The sequence below is a fragment of the Toxorhynchites rutilus genome, chromosome 1 (assembly GCF_029784135.1).
Source record: "Toxorhynchites rutilus septentrionalis strain SRP chromosome 1, ASM2978413v1, whole genome shotgun sequence".
NCBI lineage: Eukaryota > Metazoa > Arthropoda > Insecta > Diptera > Culicidae > Toxorhynchites > Toxorhynchites rutilus.
This window is the reverse complement of record NC_073744.1, coordinates 58,832,250-58,851,780: the sequence shown is the minus strand read 5'-3', so window position 1 is coordinate 58,851,780 and position 19,531 is coordinate 58,832,250. Positions and strand designations below refer to the sequence as shown.

Genomic DNA, 19,531 nt, shown 5'->3' with positions numbered 1-19,531 from the left:
GAAAAATCATAATTGAAAAACGAACAGAAACACATCTCTGATTTTTTAATATTTAATGTAAAAAATACTTAGCCTTCAAGAAAAAAAAATATATCGAAATGTAGCGCTATCTATAACTCCATCTCTATCTCTATTTGAATATAGTTGTATCTTTGACCAAGTTAACTATAAAAAACAAATTCAATCAATAATTATAAAAATAATTTTTTTTTTTGTAAATGTGATATTTTTTTAAGAAGACTAGCTCATTTGCTTAAATTTGATATGTCGATCATCTGAATCGGTCCAGTGGTTCAAACGTTGAGATTTTTTAAGTCATTTTTTAAAAAGGAGAAAATGATTGGGGAAAATTTTTTTTTCAATCATCGGGTAAATTTGAAAAATCATAACATGAAAACGACATAAATCACATCTCTGAATTTTGAATCTGGAAAATATAGCGCCTTTTAGTCCAGAGCCATGTAAACAACAAAAAACAAACAAGTATATTTTTTTTTTATAAAAAGAATATCTAATTGGCTTTAATTTGATACATCGATCATCTGATATGGTCTTGTAGTTCAAAAGCCATGAATTCTTGAAAAAAGTCATTTTTGGAAAAAAGTGGAACATACATTGACCATCAAAATGGTCACCCGAACGAAAAAAAATAAAAAAAAACCTTACTAATGTTTTGCGAAAAAAACAACCACTTTATCACTTTACATGAAAAATCTGAGAACCACTCGGTTTGCCATGGAATGGCTGAATAGAAATTAAACAAATACACCTTAAGTTGAACAGCTTAAATAAGAATATGAAAAATAGAGCTAACGAAACGATACGAAAAGCATGTTTTCGAGAATAGGTTTAAAAAAGATGAAAAAACAAGTGAAAATGAATGAATGAACCTTGTGCTGATATTGTTTTCTGTTCCTTGAGTTGATATTCATGTTCTGTTTGGAATAGTCGTTGTTATTTCCCCAATTCTATTTTCAATGGCATTTCATATGATGACAATTTTTTTTTCAAAAGCTTCTAATTTAAAATTGTGCAAGGAATAATGATAATTTCTTATTCCTAGCTTGTTTTAGTTTTATAATATTGATTATTTCGTCCAAGTTTTTATGAAATGTTTCTCCATATATTTAATACAACATTCTTTAAATTATTGTACTTCTTTTCTGTTACTTATTGCTTTGTTATTGTAATGTCGATATTTCGTTCCTTATATTAGATTATTCAATACAATATTCTATAATATTATAAAATATCAATTGTATAAATCATTGTGTCCGACTTCTATTGTTACTTATTTCTTTGTTATAGTAATGTCGTTATTTCTTTCCTTTTTCTCGTGGAGCTCTGATTTACTTACCTTTTCTTACCGTTTGCTTGTTTTTGTCGATTAGTTTGTTCCATTTATTTACTTAAATTACCAAGTAGTCAGTTATTCGGTTTATCCTTGTGATTTTCATGAGTTTCATGACCTTCTCGTATGTTCTCTTTCTTGTTATTTAGGTACTCCGAATGTTTGTTATCATTTTACTCGCGTGTTTCCATATTTGGCTGTTGCGCTATCTCTTTTCCGATTTGATTTTTCTTTTTTTTTTAATCTGTCTCCGTCGTTTCGTATTGTTTTATTTCCATAAGCGAGCAAAGAAATAGAGAGTAAAATAAGAGAAATACTGATAAAAGGATGAATTTACTGAAAGAGATTAACAAGTGACGGACACATAACATTCATGTAAAAAAAAATTAAAATCGGAATACATATGGAAGTTAAAAAGTGGTATGAATACAACGTAAGATTATTCAGTACAATATTCTTTAAATCAATTGTTTAAATCATGGTACTCCTTCTTCTATTGTTACTACTTTCTTTGTTATAGTAATGTCGATATTTCTTTCCTTTTTTTCGTGGAGCTCTGATTTTCTTACCCTTTCTTATTGTTTGCTTGTTTGTATCGATTAATTTGTTCCATTTGTGTACTCAATTTACCAAGTAGTCATTTATTCGGTTTATCCTTGTGATTTTCATGAGTTTCATGACTTTATCTTGTTTTCTTTTTCTTGTTATTTAGGTACTCCGAATGTTGTGATTGTAATCATTTTACTCGCGTGTTTCCACATTTAGTTGTTTCGCTATTTATTTTCATTTTTTTTAAATCTGTCTCCGTCGTTTCGTATTGTTTTATTTCCATAAACAAGCAAAGGAATAGAAAGTAAAATAAGAGAAATACTGAGAAAAGGATGAATTTACTGAAAGAGATGAACAAGTAACGGACACATGACATTCACGTAAAAAATAAATTTAAAAAATCGGAGAACATATGGAAGTGAAAAAGTTGTATAAATACAAGATAAGATTATTCAGTACAATATTCTTCAAATCAGTTGTACAAATCATTGTACTCCGACTATTTATTGTTACTAATTACTTTGTTAATGCGATGTCCATATTTGTTTCCTTTATTTTTTTGTTCGTGGAACTCTGATTTTCTTACCGTTACCGTTCTTACCGTTTGCTTGTTTCCATCGGTTAATTTGTTCCATTTGTTCCAGTTATGCTGTTTCTCCCTGTGATTTTCAGGAGTTTCATGTTTTTCTCTTCCTTTATTTGTTCTTGTTATTTAGGTACTCCGTATGTTGTGATTGTTGTCATTTTACCCGCGTGTTCCATATTGGCCGTTTCGTATTTCTTTTCCGATTTAGTTTTTCATATTTTTTGTTTATGAAATCTGTATCCGTCATTTCGTTTTGTTCAATTTCCATGAACGAGTAAAGGAATGGAGAGTAAGAGAAAAATCGGAATACATATAAAAGCGAAAAAAGTAATATAAATACAGGATAAAATCTATAGATCAATTAGTTAAAGATATGTTTAGATTAGTATAATTCTAAGAAAAAGAGAGAGAGCAGAGAAGAAGGTCTTAATAGAATCAAACAAAAATCAGAGAAGGAAGAGAAGAATTAATTACGATAAAGCTTTAGAAAATTAAAAAAAAATCATGCTTTCTCGTAATTCTCTTGACTAAAAGCTGAAAAACAGCTGCTCAAAGTTAAGAGAATAATAACATGGAATAAAATAAATCATATTGAAGTCCGTTTAACACGTTGAGCTCCGATTTGTTCTTGCAGTGTCATCCATCTAGTCCGCCTCCAGAGCATTTGCAAAATATCCCGCTAAAATATTAAAATAGTCTCTATGAAAATAAAATAGTCAGGAATTCGACTAGAAAGTTGTCACATATCGTAAAACACCCAAAAACTAATAATGTTATTTTTTATTTTTTATGTTGTAGCTGTCAGTCCCAGTGTATAACGTTTCTCTAACGAAAAGCTCAACGCCAGTCCCTGGAGACCGTCACGGGACTCAACGTGTTAATGCCAGAAAAAGAAGAACAAATAACAAACGAAGAATTAGAGAATCAGAAGAAAATATTCGCCAATATTAAATTCACACAAGAAAATAAAAGGTTACGAACAAATCATACTGGAATAACAAAAAAGAATCAGAGTAAAATGATGAAAATAGTGCAACAGGCAACAAATGTATGAATGAAAAGTGAAAAAGAGTACAACTGATCGAATGAACAACATTTTTATTGTCCAATCTATGTTTCTTATCTTTAAAAGATTTAGATTCGCAAAAAAACATAATGGAACGGAACGGCAATTACAAGGTAAAGGAAGCCAAAAAAATATAACAAAAAAAAAAAGACAAAAAAGGGGAAAAATGGGAAATTTACACAGAACAAAAAAAAACAGACAAACCGAAACACACTTTTGTGGAACACAAAAAGAAAAAAGCGAATACGACACGAACCTAGAAACATTGAAAATTAATAATTTGTTATTATTATTTCGTACTAAGTGCTTCGGTTTTTTAGATTTAGAAATTTTATCTGTATACTTTCTATATGATTTAATGGGCTTTGTTTTCTGCTCTGTATCCAATTTTCACGGTTACAAAAAAGAAGAAGAATTGATCAGAAAAAACTTAAAACGAAACCGAGGAATAGGCGTTTTTGATATAAGTTTTTAGGATGATTTTTTCTCCACCTTTTATTTTTATTTATATTCTGGCTCCTATTTTTTCCACGGGTTTTTTGTTTCCTTCTGCAGCATGTTTATTGACTTATTTAAAATGTGTCATATGAATAAATCACTTCCTATTTCATTGTTACCTTTAGATTCTAAGACGATTGCTTTAGATATATTCATGATCCTTGCGATTTACTGATAATATTCGTTTATCACTTAATAAGTTATCTATTAATTATTTATATCTCTTATTGCGCTTCCCATCGATATGGAATGTTCTAATCTTCTGCTTATTTTTATTCGCTAATTAAGTACATTTCGAGTTTTTGGTATTTTACTCATTTCTTCACACTTCACCGTTCTCTTGTTTTGTTTCTATTGAAAATGTTCTGAACAGACCGAAGCTTACGAAATGAGTTAGAAACCAGGAAACAACAAGAAGGCTAAAAAAAATAAAGTTCAGCATATGAGTGGTGTAATTTTCTGTAAGCCTTAATAGCTATGAATTATTGAATTGTAACATGAAGAAAAATAATTTCATATATCGGGCATATATCGAAAAAAATAAACAAGTAAATGAATCGGAGAACAATGTTTTTTCTTCATTTTTTTTGTATTCCGTACTCACTGTCGGCAATTGGAAAATCAAAATGAAAGAAAAAGTATCGAGAAAATTTCAAACAAAAGAATTTAAAAAATCTATGCATTTTGTAATCTTTTTCGCTCGGGAAAAAATATTTACAAAATAAATACGAATCACCAGTGAATAAAATTTACACACAAAGATAACTACCCATCGATGTGAAAAAGAAATATAAAAGATGAATGAAATGAAAACACAATATTTTCCGATCTTCGATTATATTCATTCATTTAATTTACTAGGAACAAAAACAAAGGCAGTTCAGCATTCGTGTGGCGGAACTACAAATGTGTTAGATCTAATTTGTAATTCCATTATGAAAAATTGAATTGGAACGTTCAGAAAATTATTTAAGAGATCAATTAATCTAAAAATATGAGTGAACGAGACTTCGAAAAAATTTTATTTTCTGTTATGACTTCATTATATTTCATACTTTTGTCGGTCATCAGAACATTAACAAAAATATTCAGTCATGTGATAATCAAGTTTAATATATAATTGATCCTATGAATAATGTATCGAAAAGCAAAATAAAAACTATGATTATCACACAAAATCAAAGTAAAAAGGATAATCAAGAAGCATCCAAATCCAATTATTGGAGGATTGTTACACAATAAATTAACAATGAATGTTGAACGTAAAAATAAAAAGAACCATCAAGCATTTCTCAAGCATTTTTAATTGTTTTGAAAAGTCTGAAAAAATCTCTCAAATATAGATACGAATGACAATGTTCTGAAAAATAAAAATAAAAATAAGAAAATATAAAAAAAACAAGGAAACAATATAAACAATTCAAAATGTTGAATATGAATTGACAGTGAATAAAACGTACTCAGATCGAAAAGTATCTATTTTAGTTAAACGATATAACAGATAATTAACTACAGAAGCTTCTCGATTGAATGAGTAATAAAAAAGACGGGTGGGTAATGTCGGGGACATAACCGGAGTGACGTAGGACTATACAAAGGGGACAGCTTTTGTTAAATATATATTTTAAATATATTGTTTTATTTTCTTCTTCTACTACCTATCTACTTGAAAAATGGATTAGTTTACTGTTTTAACTAATTTTTATTAATATGTTGATGGTTCTGAAAAGAACCTTTGGTGTTGTGTTTTTGTTATCACTCGATATTCCCATCTTGTTCGGTTAAACTTTCCTGTTTAGCTATTGCGTTTGCCACTCGCCACAGCTTTCACAGTTGGAAAATTTCTTCCCATCCAGCTTGTGACAAAGTTTATTTTCTAACAGTATTTAGTATTTTGTTCAGTAAATTACATTTAATGCGACGTGCCGGAGAAACACTTTGCCACTCACTGAAACTAATTGTTGTATTGATGAGCGCCGAACCGAAGCTGCTCTGTTCTTGATGCGGGTTTTCTGATTGTCGTGAGCAGCTTTGCAAGCCAACTCGAGCACTCCGACGGCCGAGACTCTATAATCGCTGTTAGGTATACTGGTGCTCTGGCACCAATCCGTTCGGCCTAGTTACCCTTGCGGAGCAATCAGTGAATGCGACCAACAGGGAACTGGAGACCTGCACGGTTCGAGTGAGACTTTGCCTTTCCCTTAACTTGTCCTCCTTTGTTACGTCCACGATGCCGATGCCGTACAACCGCACTTGTTTACGGTTTGAAAGAAAATGAGATATTTTTTTTGGGACCGCGTGTTTTATACTCTAGCGGTACACACTCACAGGATAGAGACAAATCGGCAGACTCAGCCAAAGGGGCGAGTCCAACGAGACGAACGAATGAGTGTTAAAAGGGAGCGATGGCAAAAAAATACATTCATTACGATTTGTTCGCTCGTTGGATTCACATGCAGGCTAAAAAGGGTCCTTTTCAGGATCACAAAATTATCTTCAATCTAAAGAGTTTATTGTTTTGTTGTCACTCGATATTCCCATCTTGTTCGGCTAAACCTTCCTGTTTAGTGATTGCGTTTGCCACTCGCCACAGCTTTCATAGTTGGAAAATTTCTTCCCATCCAGCTTTGTGACATGTTGTACAGTAAATTACATTCAATGCGACGTGCCGAAGCGCCACTCAGTGTCGCATTGGAGGCGATTTTAACCTGTAATTGAATATTTGCGATGACAGTGGTACAGTGTCGACTTTCAATGTGGGGTCATAATTTGGATCTCTATGTTTACAAAAATGTCCAACTAAATAAGTCGCATTACATGTCCGTCCAATTAGCTAAATGTCGAACTAATTGTAAATTACTGTACTTTCAATCTGGAAACAATTTAAAAATAGGTGAAAATTGAATAATCTGGAAAGTCCCCAACTATCAATAAGCTCAGAACAACTGCCAAATTCACATACTCATCAGATCCTTGCACACAAATTATGAAAAAATCAATTTGTGTTTTATTATTATTTTGGATAATGTTTTAGAAAGCATTGAACTTTATTTCCTAAACTCTTTTTTGGAAGGTTTAATGGCCCTGAAAAGCGCCTTGTTTTATGGAATGGTTCCAATTTAGATGCCGCCTTGTTCTGGATTTGCCACCAAAGCAGTTTGTATGAAGAACAAACTTTTTTTTCTGCTACCTGCTGCCGTTTTGCGATTGCGTTTGCGTCTGCCTGTTGTTGTCTTGATGCCCACCGAACCAAAGCGCAAGCAGTTTTGCCAGCCAACTCGATCACTTCGGCAGCCGAAACTCTATAATGGCGGCTAGGTGGACTGGTGCACTGGTAATAACGCGCTCGGCCTAGCTACCCTTGCGGAGCAATTGGCGAATACACCTACGGGAAGCTGCAGTCCAAAATGGTTCGAGCGGAATTTTGCCTTTCCCTTCACTTTTCCTCCTTTGCCATGTCCAGACATGGCTGCTTGTGTTAGTTTGTTGATGTGTTGTGATGCGAACCGATGTGGTGTACGGTTTGAATGAGAATGATCGTTACGGAAGGAAGGAAGGTATTGTATTATAGAGACTTTAAACTTTTGCAGTTCATTCGTCTCTAGCCTTGAGAAAGGCCCTTTGAAAACTCTACTCTATTCTACTCCAGCGCTACCACCTCCGCCCTCTTGCCTTGAGAAAGGCACTCGATCCCTCGCCGTCCAGCTCGTCCAGCAACGATGTTGTCCAGTCGGTGTCCACACAAAGAATGATCGTTACGGCAGCGGAGCGGGGATTTTTAAGCTGACTGGCTGGCGTGAGAATTACGCATGTGTGAGACTGCGACCAATGTTTCGTTCATTTTTTTTTCTTTTTCCTTTCCAATCGTGCTTCATTCTATTTCGCTGCTGCTCTGGTTGTCCGTTTTGGTCGGTACGATTTGAGGAGCACAAAATGGACCAATCAAAAATGGGCACATAGTGCATTTTGACAATGCTTGATATTTCACAATTATTCAATTATTTATCTCAATAAAAATGAAATGTTATTCGTTATGATAGATGCGTAGATATATTTCCTATCAATTGATGCAAAAACCTTTGCGATCTATTGAGAAATGCTCGAGTTATAATCGTTCCAAATCTTGCATTTTTTCCTACTTGTTCAGTGCCTAGATTTCCATTTCACCCCCTATTTCTTCCGGTTAGACGTAGTCCTACGACAAAAAAAGTAAAAAAAAAACTTTTTAATTTAAACGGTTTAATGTACTAAAAGCTAGAAAATAATTAGGCAAGTAGCAGTTAGTAGCTATCACATCCCTTTCTTCATTAATCTAGGACAATGAGGAAACTAAAATAAAATCGTGGGCATATGATGAAACAACTAACTGTGGATAATGGAAAACTGGTGTGTGATTCTCATTTAGTTTTATTTAGAGTTTAAATAAAATATGTAATCCGCCATTTTGTGGTCGCGACCATTTTGCATTTGCATTTTTCATAAATAACTATGTTCTACTAGTCAAGCCCTTTCATTTGATACCTATATTGACGGAGTTTTGAGAAAATACGTAGTCCGCCATTTTGTGGTGGCGACCATTTTGGATTTTCATTTTTCATAAATAACTGTGTTCTACTAGTCAAACCCTTTCATTGGACCCATATCGATGAGGTTTGGGAAAAACCCATATTGATGGGGTTTTGAGAAAATATGTAACCGCCATTTTGTAGCTGCCGCCATCTTGGATTTAAAAAATCATGGAATGCGCAGTTTTATAATGTTACAGGTGTGATCAGTCGGTCAACAGGAAGGGGTTCAAATTTTTATTAATGTGGTACAGCGCTACAGACAAACATGTTACAAATATACAAATCACACGGCAAGCTAAATAAAACCGTTTAAAAAAGAAAACGAATAAAGAATGCATTATTAACCCTTCTGTACTCGCTCGCAATATCATAACTCGTACACTCACAGACTGTGCGTGTCTCTGTTATATATTGCTATTGTGTATTTTAGGCGTCATTGGTATTTATTTTAAAAAAAAAAAATAATTGAATGAAAAAACTCCAGAAAATATTTTTTTTAGCTTCTTTCAGTTTTGATAGTCATTTAATTTAATTTAATTTAGCCACCTCATTGATTCTCGGTCTGCCAGACCGTATGCACAAGGCTAAAAATTATAAAAAAATGAGACTTCCAAAATTGCTTGAAAAAAATTTGAAAGTAAGTAAGTAAAGTAAGAAAACATGAAATATAGAACGTCAGTATGATCTGAAGAAAATAACTTCGTTGTCATCGTTTTAGATAGGCAGAAGATAAGAAAAATTGTGATAAACGTAAAATAAACGAAGGAATAAACACTTATTTGAGACTAGAAATGAATAATCTAGAATCTCAAAAATAGAGAATAGGATACACAATAACTTCAACATTCATGTGACGGAATTTCGAATGAGATCGAAAAATAATGAAATATTGAATTGGAACATTATCTATGAGGTCAATAAATAAATATATCAGTAAATGAACCATAAAACAACGTTCTTTTTTTTATGAATTCTTTTTATCTCACACTATTGCCGGTAAACAGAATTCGCAGTGATATATTTAAATTATGATTCGGTAGTTGCTCCTTGTTGAAAGCACGGGTAGGTGAACAGAGAAGCACATATAGTAAATAGGAAAGCTTACAATTTTCGTCAATAGTGAATAGTTTAATTCACGGGTTAGGAATTGTAATTTATTACATATCAGAATGTGTTCAATTCTTGATTATCACTTTTAGTCTCGTAAAGGTTTAATGTTCATGTTAATTATTGTCATCACTCATCTCTTACATACGTATAAACGAAATATAACTAATGAGTAGGTGGACTGATAAGAAAGAAGAAATATATATAATACGAAGAAAAACCACTATTGAAAGAGAAATATAAAACCAGACGAGAAAGAAAAAGGATGAGCGAAACACCAAAATAACAAGAAAGAAAAAAACTCTACATTGAAGAACGAAAAGAAACAACGGCATAGGAACATTATTCATAGAGATATTTTTTTCTATATATCAAGCCGAATGTTCCAGTAATGAATAAAATAATTTTTAAAAAATAATACAAAATAGGATAAAATAGAATTAATATCCTAATACAAAATGTTTATGCTCTCCTACATATAGAAACAAAAGGCAATGCTACGAGAAATCAAAATACAAGAAAAAATAATAAAAGGAAAAAAGAAAACAAATTGAAAATTAGAGATCGAGAAGCAATGATGAAATAAAATCTACAAGTAGAAGAAAAAAACACAAAGAAGACAAATAGAACGAAAAAGAAAATAAATTGTATGATGTGAAAATGATTCGTAGAAAATAAAAAAAATAATTGAAATACAGGACGAGCACAAGTAAATGTACAGAATGAAACATTAATCGGAAAACAACAGAAAAAATTGAGCAGAGCCGCCTAGTGGCAAAAAATGCATTGAAGAATATATACACCAAAGCTCTTAACAAATGAATCAGAAACAATAAAAGAATGAAGTGATACTAAATCTAACGGTCAGAGAAGGCTGAACAGTAAAATTTGGAAATAAAAGATTTGGGAAAAAGGAAATAAAATAATCGAATTGAAAAATTAAATATGATCTATTTTCCATTTTTTTCTTTTTTTTGTGTACATCACTGTTTCTGAATAACAAGTCGTCTAAGACATACCATATCAACGTATTGGCCTTACCTGACTAAATAATTACTCATTGTAGCTCAAACTTGAATAAGCAAATCGCGCCACCTGTTTTCAGTCGATAGAAGACTTTGTAAGTGTTTCGAATACTATGAATACTTCTCTGTTGTACAAACTATTTTGAATGATAAATGTTTGGTTTTTTTTGTCATTCAGATACATGAATATTAGAATCTGTATAACATTCCCAAACATCTTCGGAAGAAAAGTTCCTTATCATTATCTAACAAAATAATTGCTGTGATGCGATTCAGCAAATCCAGCCGTGTCGAAGTAAACATAAACGTACATTTAGCTGAAGGAACTTTTTATTCGTAAACCAATCCGTGCAGTGCTAGAGCTGGGGCCATATCTCGACTGGATTCGAAACATACAATTCCGTCCCGATTGCCCGCCCAAATGCACCCGTCGACTTGCAAAGTCTCAACACTCGTCGTAGGATAACGGGCTCTGCCTGACGATGATGTGGTTCGTAACTAAATGGAGAAAACATGGCAGCAAAAACCGATACCCCATTTCATGTTGTATGTGGTAACACGCCCCAGCTCTCTCCCATCCCATCGCTCTCTGATGCTCACTGACGAAAACTATTAGAAAGCCCCCTCTCCAAGAGTGGCATGGAGGGCTCCTTTGTCCTGGTGCGCCCCGACACGATGGATCCTTGCGAGTACAATTCGGTACGAGGGGAAGGTCCATCCATCCAACCGAAATGAAGACGGGTTGACCGGTCCTCGGGTACCCGGGAGGAACGTTGTCAAAAAAGGTTTTGTTGTTATTTTAGAGAAAAGTTCGACTTTTTCACTAGTCATGCGTCCAACTATAAAAGAACATTTTCGAAACTAAAATTTACGGTCCGATGGCCCCATTTGCTCCAGCGCGTCATTTACCCGGGTGTGGGAAGCGGTGTAAGGTGTTCCTTCGACTCTCCCCCGCATTGCCAATTCCGCTTCAACTCTCTACATAATGTTTTCTCATGGAAATGGAAGGGACGGAATATTGAGTAGGTGAAGCTCAAAGCCGGCCTGCAGGATCGGGTTCTGGGTTATAGTTTTCCCTCCTGGTTTCCGAAACTGGAGAAGCGAACTTTGCCAGGGTCTTTTAGAGGAAAAAGGAACAGATAAAATTTTGTGCTGAAATTACTAATTTATAGTTCGTAAAAGTGGTCACAGCGTTGCGGGATCGAGCTTCCACCACCACCACCTCCTTTTGCACCCGGTATGGTGGCCACAGCTAAGGCCAAAGGCAGCGCCGTCAAAGCTGTTTATAATAAAGAAGAATTAATGAGAAATGGTGTGTATGGTCCGAGCGGTGCGGTGCCGGCCAGAAGAAACCCAAGGCGGGTGATGCCCGGGTGGGAAGACAATGGTTTGCCTTCGGAAAAGTTAGAAACTTTTAAATTACATTCCGGGGTTTGGGATACGGCATTAGGATCGGACGTTGTTTATGGGGAGTTTCGATGGCCGTTGTTTAACTGACCATTAGAGTGTGCTCGAGTAGTGATTTCCAGTCGTTTAAAAACAATTTGGCGGAACTAGCTGTCCACTAGTCTCCGCGTGGAAGCTACTGATGTTGCTCCTCTCTGGACGTAGTCGTAACCGTTATTATGTCTCAACTATTGCAAACAATATTTTTGGAACAATCGCTACGAGTGAAGCTGTGGGATATGGAAAATAAAGACCACAGAACACACGTTATATTAGTATCTATATTCTGTACTTCAATTAGAATTCATATGAATCATTTGTGCTGGAAATCAGATTAACACATTAATGGCCAAGTTGTAATTGGTGTAATTTGGATTCTTGTTGCAAAATATTCATGAAATATTTTTAACCATTCTTCCAATTTCAGGGAAATGAAAACATACGGCATTCATCAATGCACAATGGTCCGGGAGATGAATTTAAGTGGAAATTAGCATTTAGAGCTCGACAGTTATTCTCTAGACAAAAACTGTCTTCGACAAAGTTGTTACATATGATAGAGCGCTCATTTTCATGTTGCCAAAAATAGGGTGACCAACATTTTCGATGAAATAAAAAGTCTAACTTTCTTATCTCTATAGATAGAGGTAAACATAGTTCAACAATGTTGTAGTCCCATTTATTTGAGTCATCTTTGTAGAATAAAGTTTTTTTTATCTATCTCTTGAAATAACCGATATAGCGCCTTTTTTCTAAGTTGCGTTAGGGTCAACATTAAAAAATTGCTTTTTCTCTAACATTTATATTTCAAATTCTACATGCAAACTGTCTTCGAAAGACTTTTAGAATATTTTTTTAGAATTTTAGAAATTGTAAATATCTCAACTTCACTAAAAGTTATTGATATTTCTTCCCAAAAAATACGCTCTCTTCAATTGCTCGCCATTCTTTCTGGGGCAAACATAAACAAAGTTTATTTGCGGCATTTGAAAGAGCAGAGTTCACTCTGTATAATGTGTGATTTTCAAAACTATGTTATTTTTCGTGTTTGAGTAAAATAAAATTGAAATCATGAGTTTTTGGGTGAAAACCCATCAATAACTTTGAGTAGGATATATAAGTTAGAGCAAAAACCCCGCTTTTTCATGGTCACCCTAATGCAACTTAGAAAAAAAGCGCTGGATCGATTATATTAAAAGATAGAAAAAAGCTATGTTCTACAAAGTTGATTAAATTAATTTGGAAAATCACATATTATAGCTATGTTTATCTCTATCTATAAAGATAAGAAAGTTAGATTTTTTTTTTCATCGATGATGGGCAGTCTTCAGAAAACAAATACAACGCTGCGCTTGAGTTTAATTTTCATCAGCGCGCGCTCAAAGAAAACTCGTGTCCTCTCTTGGTGCGAAGAGCACAAAATTCATAAAATGTACCCGGCGCAGAACTCAGATACTAAACATTTCTTCTCCCTTGTGTGATGCGCGTCTCATTCTATACACACACACATACACATACATATCAAATTCTAGCGCCCGCTTTGTCTTCTTTCGTTCTAAGCAAAGCATAAAAACAACAGCGCGAGAAATATCTCAACAGAGAGAGCAATCCAGATTCAAGCGCGCAGTATAGAAATACGACTCAAGCACGGCGCAAAATTCCAGCGTAGAACTCAGCTTAAAACTGGGCGTAAGAACGGCACTGACAACCAAACATTTCATCTGTGTTTCGGAGCATGCTCATTCGCCAGAGCGCATGTGTGCACAAGGAGTGGGAGCTCAACTGGATACAAAAATCCTGTTGCGCATCAGCACCGAGTTGCATTCTGTTTTCACCCAAAAACTCATGATTTTAATTTGAATTTACTCAAATAAAAAAAATAACATATCTTTGAAAATCACATATTATATAGAGTGAAGTTTGTTCTTTCAATTTCCGTCAACAAACATTTTTTATGTTTGCCCCAGAAAGAACGGCAAGCAATTGAAGAGAGCGTATTTTTTGGGAAGAAATATCAATAACCTTGAGTGAAGTTGAGATATTGACAAGCTCTGCATCGAAAAATGTCTGTATTAGTATGTTCTAAAAGTCTTTCGAAGACAGTTTGTATGTAGAATTTGAAATATAAAAGTTAGAGAAAAACAGTTATTTTAATGGTGACCCTAACGTAACATAGAAATAAGCTATATCGGTTATTTCAAGAGATAGAAAAAAAACTTTATTCTACAAAGATGTCTCAACTAATTGGGACTACAACATTGTTGAACAATATTTACCTCTATCTATAGAGATAAGAAAGTTTATTTTTTATTGGTCACCCTATTTTTGGCAACATGAATATGAGCGCTCTATCATATGTAACAACTTTATCGAAGACAGTTTTTGTCTAGAGAATAACTGTCGAGCTCTAAATGATAATTTCCACTTAAATGCATCTCCTGGACTATTGTGCAATGTATTACAACGGAATATAAAAACGCTTTGATGAATGCCGTAAGAGGACAGGATGATGAAAGTCTTCAAGGAAACACCTGAAATCCCCTACACCCAAACTAGCGTTGGCAGAAAACATTTCATCTTTGGCAGAAATGATGCCATTTCGTGTGCTGGCGCAAATAATGAACTGTTTTAAAAGCTTAAAAATGGTTTGTATGTATGCGAGCAGACATATCTGTCTGTTTTTTTTTTGCATTTCATTTGCGATTGTGCCAAAAAAAAGTCCATACGACATCAATGGGGATCGAACCAAGGCCGGCTGGAATGCGAAGCTTTTTCACACGACCACGCTATCCATATAGCTGCCAGTGCTCTGTCTGGGCCGTGTATTTGGCAAACTATACGAAAAGCTTTCATATGCCTTCATTTAAATGTGTCTCCTGTTTCGCTCGCTCATATTGGCTCTAGCATATATATATATATATATATATATATATATATATATATATATATATATATATATATATATATATATATATATATATATATATATATATATATATATATATATATATATATATATATATATATATATATATATATATATATATATATATATATATATATATATATATATATATATATATATATATATTATATACATGATATACATGTATTGGGGAGTAGAACATATTCTGTTATTTTTCAGCTCATTCAATGTAATAAATCGGGATGTTATAACTTGTGCTAAAAATTAACTTTGTGTGTACCTATGGTGAGATGTAAACTTTGTTGCTGTACTTGATTTCAATTTATTACCGGTTAGTTTTTTCTTTCGAACGAAAACACTACCGTTGCTATTTTTGGCGGTGGCGAAAACTCAATGCTTCAGAATTCCTTCCAGATAATTAAATTCCGTTGTCTTTCAGAGGAATAAATATAATCGTCCGATTCGGTTCCCGATTATAATTATGACAAAAAAAGACGGGTGGGTAATGTCGGGGACATAACCGGAGTGACGTAGGACTATACAAAGGGGACAGCTTTTGTTAAATATATATTTTAAATATATTGTTTTATTTTCTTCTCCTACGTGAATACCTACCTATCTACCTGAAAAATGGATTAGTTTACTGTTTACTCTTTATGAATATGTTGATGGTTCTGAAAAGAACCTTTGGTGTTGTGTTTTTGTTATCACTCGATATTCCCATCTTGTTCGGTTAAACCTTTCTGTTTAGCTATTACGTTTGCCACTCGCCACAGCTTTCACAGTTGGAAAATTTCTTCCCATCCAGCTTGTGACATGTTGTTCAGTAAATTACATTTAATGCGACGTGCCGGAGAAACACTTTGCCACTCACTGAAACTAATTGTTGCCTTGATGAGCGCCGAACCGAAGCTGCTCTGTTCTTGATGCGGGTTTTCTGATTGTCGTGAGCAGCTTTGCAAGCCAACTCGAGCACTCCGACGGCCGAAACTCTATAATCGCTGTTAGGTATACTGGTGCTCCGGCACCAATCCGTTCGGCCTAGTTACCCTTGCGGAGCAATCAGTGAATGCGACCAACAGGGAACTGGAGACCTGCACGGTTCGTGTGAGACTTTGCCTTTCCCTTAACTTGTCCTCCTTTGTTACGTCCACGATGCCGATGCCGTACAACCACACGGGTTTACGGTTTGAAAGAAAATAAGATATTTTATTGGGGTCCACGTGTTTTATACTCTAGCGGTACACACTCACAGGATAGAGACAAATCGGCAGACTCAGCCAAAGGGGCGAGTCCAACGAGACGAACGAATGGGCGTTAAAAGGGAGCGATGGCAAAAAAATACATTCATTACGATTTGTTCGCTCGTTGGATTCACATGCAGGCTAAAAAGGGTCCTTTTCAGGATCACAAAATTATCTTCAATCTAAAGAGTTTATTGTTTTGTTATCACTCGATATCCCCATCTTGTTCGGCTAAACCTTTCTGTTTAGCGATTGCATTTGCCACTCGCCACAGCTTTCACAGTTGGAAAATTTCTTCCCATCCAGCTTGTGACATATTTTACAGTAAATTACATTCAATGGCACGTCGCATTACCACCACTCAGTATCGGATTGGAGGTAATTTTAACCTGTAATTGAACATTTGCGATGACAGCGGTACAGTGTCGACTTTCAATGTGGGGTCATAATTTGGACCCCGAACTCTATGTTTACAAAAATGTCCAACTAAATATGTCACATTACAGGTCCGTCCAATTAGCTAAATGTCGAGATAAGTGTAAATTACTGTACTTTCAATCTAGAAGCAATTTAAGAATTGATGAAAATCAATAAGCTCAGAACAACTGCCAAATTCACATACTCATCATATCCTGACAAACAAATTATGAAAAAATCAATTTGTGTTTTATTATTATTTTGGATAATGTTTTAGAAAGCATTGAACTGTATTTCCTAAACTCTTTTTTGGAAGGTTTAATGGTCCTGAAAGGCGCCTTGTTTTATGGAATGGTTCCAATTTAGAAAACTTAGTACTCGTGGTTTTGAAAAAAAAACATTTCGAACGCTCTCGATGCCGCCTTGTTCTGGATTTGCCACCAAAGCAGTTTGTATAAAGAACAAACTTTTTTCTTCTGCTACCTGATGCCGTTTTGCGATTGCGTTTGCCACTCGCCACTCGCTGCAACTGTCGCTGTCTTGATGTCCACCGAACCGAATGTGTTCTGTTCCGAATGCGGGTTTTCTTATCGTCGCGAGCAGCTTTGCCAGCTAACTCGATCACTTCGGCGGCCGAAACTATATAACGCCGGCTAGGTGGACTGGTGCACTGGTACTAACGCGCTCGGCCTAGCTACCCTTGCGGGGAACTCCAGATCAACACGGTTCGAGCGGGATTTTGCCTTTTCCTTCACTTTTCCTCCTTTACCATGTCCAGACATGGCTGCTTGGGTTGGTTTGTTGATTTGTTGTGATGCGAACCGATGTGGTGTACGGTTTGAATGAGAATGATCGTTACGGCAGCGGAGCGGGGATTTTTAAGCTGACTGGCTGGCTCGAGAATAACGCACGTGTGAGACCGCGACCAATGTTTCGTTCATTTTTTTCTTTTTCCTTTCCAATCGTGCTTCATTGTATTTCGCTGCTGCTCTGGTTGCCCGGTTTGGTCGGTACGATTTGAGAAGCACAAAATGGACCAATCGAAAATGGGCACATAGTGCATTTTGACAATGCTTGATATTTCACATTTATTCAATTATTTATCTCAAGAAAAATGAAATGTTATTCGTTATGATGGATGCGTGGATATATTTCCTATCAATTGATGCAAAAACCTTTGCGATCTATTGAGAAATGCTCGAGTTATAAGCGTTCCAAATCTTGCATTTTTTCCTACTTGTTCAGTGCCTAGATTTCCATTTCACCCCCTATATCTTCCGGTTAGACGTAGTCCTACGTCAAAAAATATATGGATGACGCAGATCTGATCAGCCGTTCTCCCGTGATAATATTTTACACGTACGTGGGAAAATCCTTCCTTTATATATAAAGATTACTTGGTGGGAAGTGTGTCATCATTTTCTCCACACTACTCCGATCGAGGGTATGCCATAATGCCCGATGGTAAGCTGATACGGAAAATATAAAATTGAAAAAGAAAAAAATCCTTTCTTACCATTTTCTTCATCTGAGATATTCATTGGGAACTCGACTCAATAAATATGACGCACAGTTATCGCCTCTGAATCGGTTTCAAGCAACAAAAACCTTATAGAAATGGTGTAGAAAATTTCACCGAAAATCACTTCCAAAGAAAATTAGTTTTCTTATTTTTTTAAAGCATGTTACAAATGTAAAACTTGCATGGTAGGATTCTATTATTGACTAGCACGATTGCCTATATCTATTGCATTTCTATTCTTGCTGGTTTACGAGAAAATTAGGCGGGTCAAATTGCCCGGCAGGCGCGTTTTAGACACATCTCCTCTATTTGAAAAGGTCTGGGAAAGAGGGATCAACCTTAACGAAGCCTATAGTCTGCTATTCAAGAATTTTGTACCCTTGTAACGCACAATGATTAAGGCAGGCCCCGGAAGGTTCGGAAAAGCTGCATGTATTCACATCCGTGTAGAGGTGCCATTTTTCTATTTTTGGCCTATGCTCGACAATTTAATTATTATTCGGCCAGGCAATTTATGGATTGTGTTGTGAGCTTGACACGTTCGCTTCCACTCTCCACGCTTGCTCTTGCACACAGCGGAGTACCATTCAGTCCATGGGTTAGCCTTTTCAGCGCAGTACATATCGGGCTTTGTTGACAAAAATTGAAAAAAGCTGTAAATTTCCATGCTTCAGACGCATATTTATAGTGGAGCAAATAATTTCCATGCGCTTCTCATCTTCATTCATCTCTCCTGGATGGCTGGCTGGCGGTTTGTTGGAACGATGCATCAGAGCCCGTCCCTCGCGATGTCCTGTCTCCCGATGTAGCTGCCGTCCGTGTATGGGTGCGCACTTGGTGCATCTCCCTGTTCCAGGGAACCGTGATTCTGATGACGATGCAGTTGTTTTGGATAATAGTCAGTCCGCCAATGCGTTTTGCATCGTCATCTTCAGCTCGTCCGGGAAAATCCTCTGATTCTCGTCCTCTCTCTCTCAAACTTTTTAACGCCCACCCACCCAACCATCAAACCAGGCTGAATCCGCCGGGGCCTATTCGCTGTTGTTTAGTTGCGAGTTGCGATGAAGCATCCAGTCAGCCTAGGCTGACGATGCATGTCTCTTCCTGGTACCCATATGCAGGTCGTGCCCCCGGTGCAACATTCGTGCAACAAATAGCAACCTCACATCCGGTGTGGAAAAAAGTATCCTGAACACACGCCCCGTTTCGCGGTGTGCAAATGCGTT

At 35.5% G+C, this 19,531-nt stretch overlaps 1 protein-coding gene across 1 annotated transcript in view; it reads left to right on the top strand.

Moving 5' to 3' along the window:
* The window catches only part of LOC129781512 (uncharacterized), a 50,997-nt gene extending 31,735 nt beyond the window's left edge, over window positions 1-19,262 (top strand). Inside the window, exon 2 of the mRNA XM_055789203.1 lies at window positions 19,162-19,262. Coding sequence (XP_055645178.1) covers window positions 19,162-19,262 — 101 coding nt within the window. The remainder of the gene's footprint in view (window positions 1-19,161) is intronic.
* The last annotated feature ends 269 nt before the right edge of the window (window positions 19,263-19,531 follow it).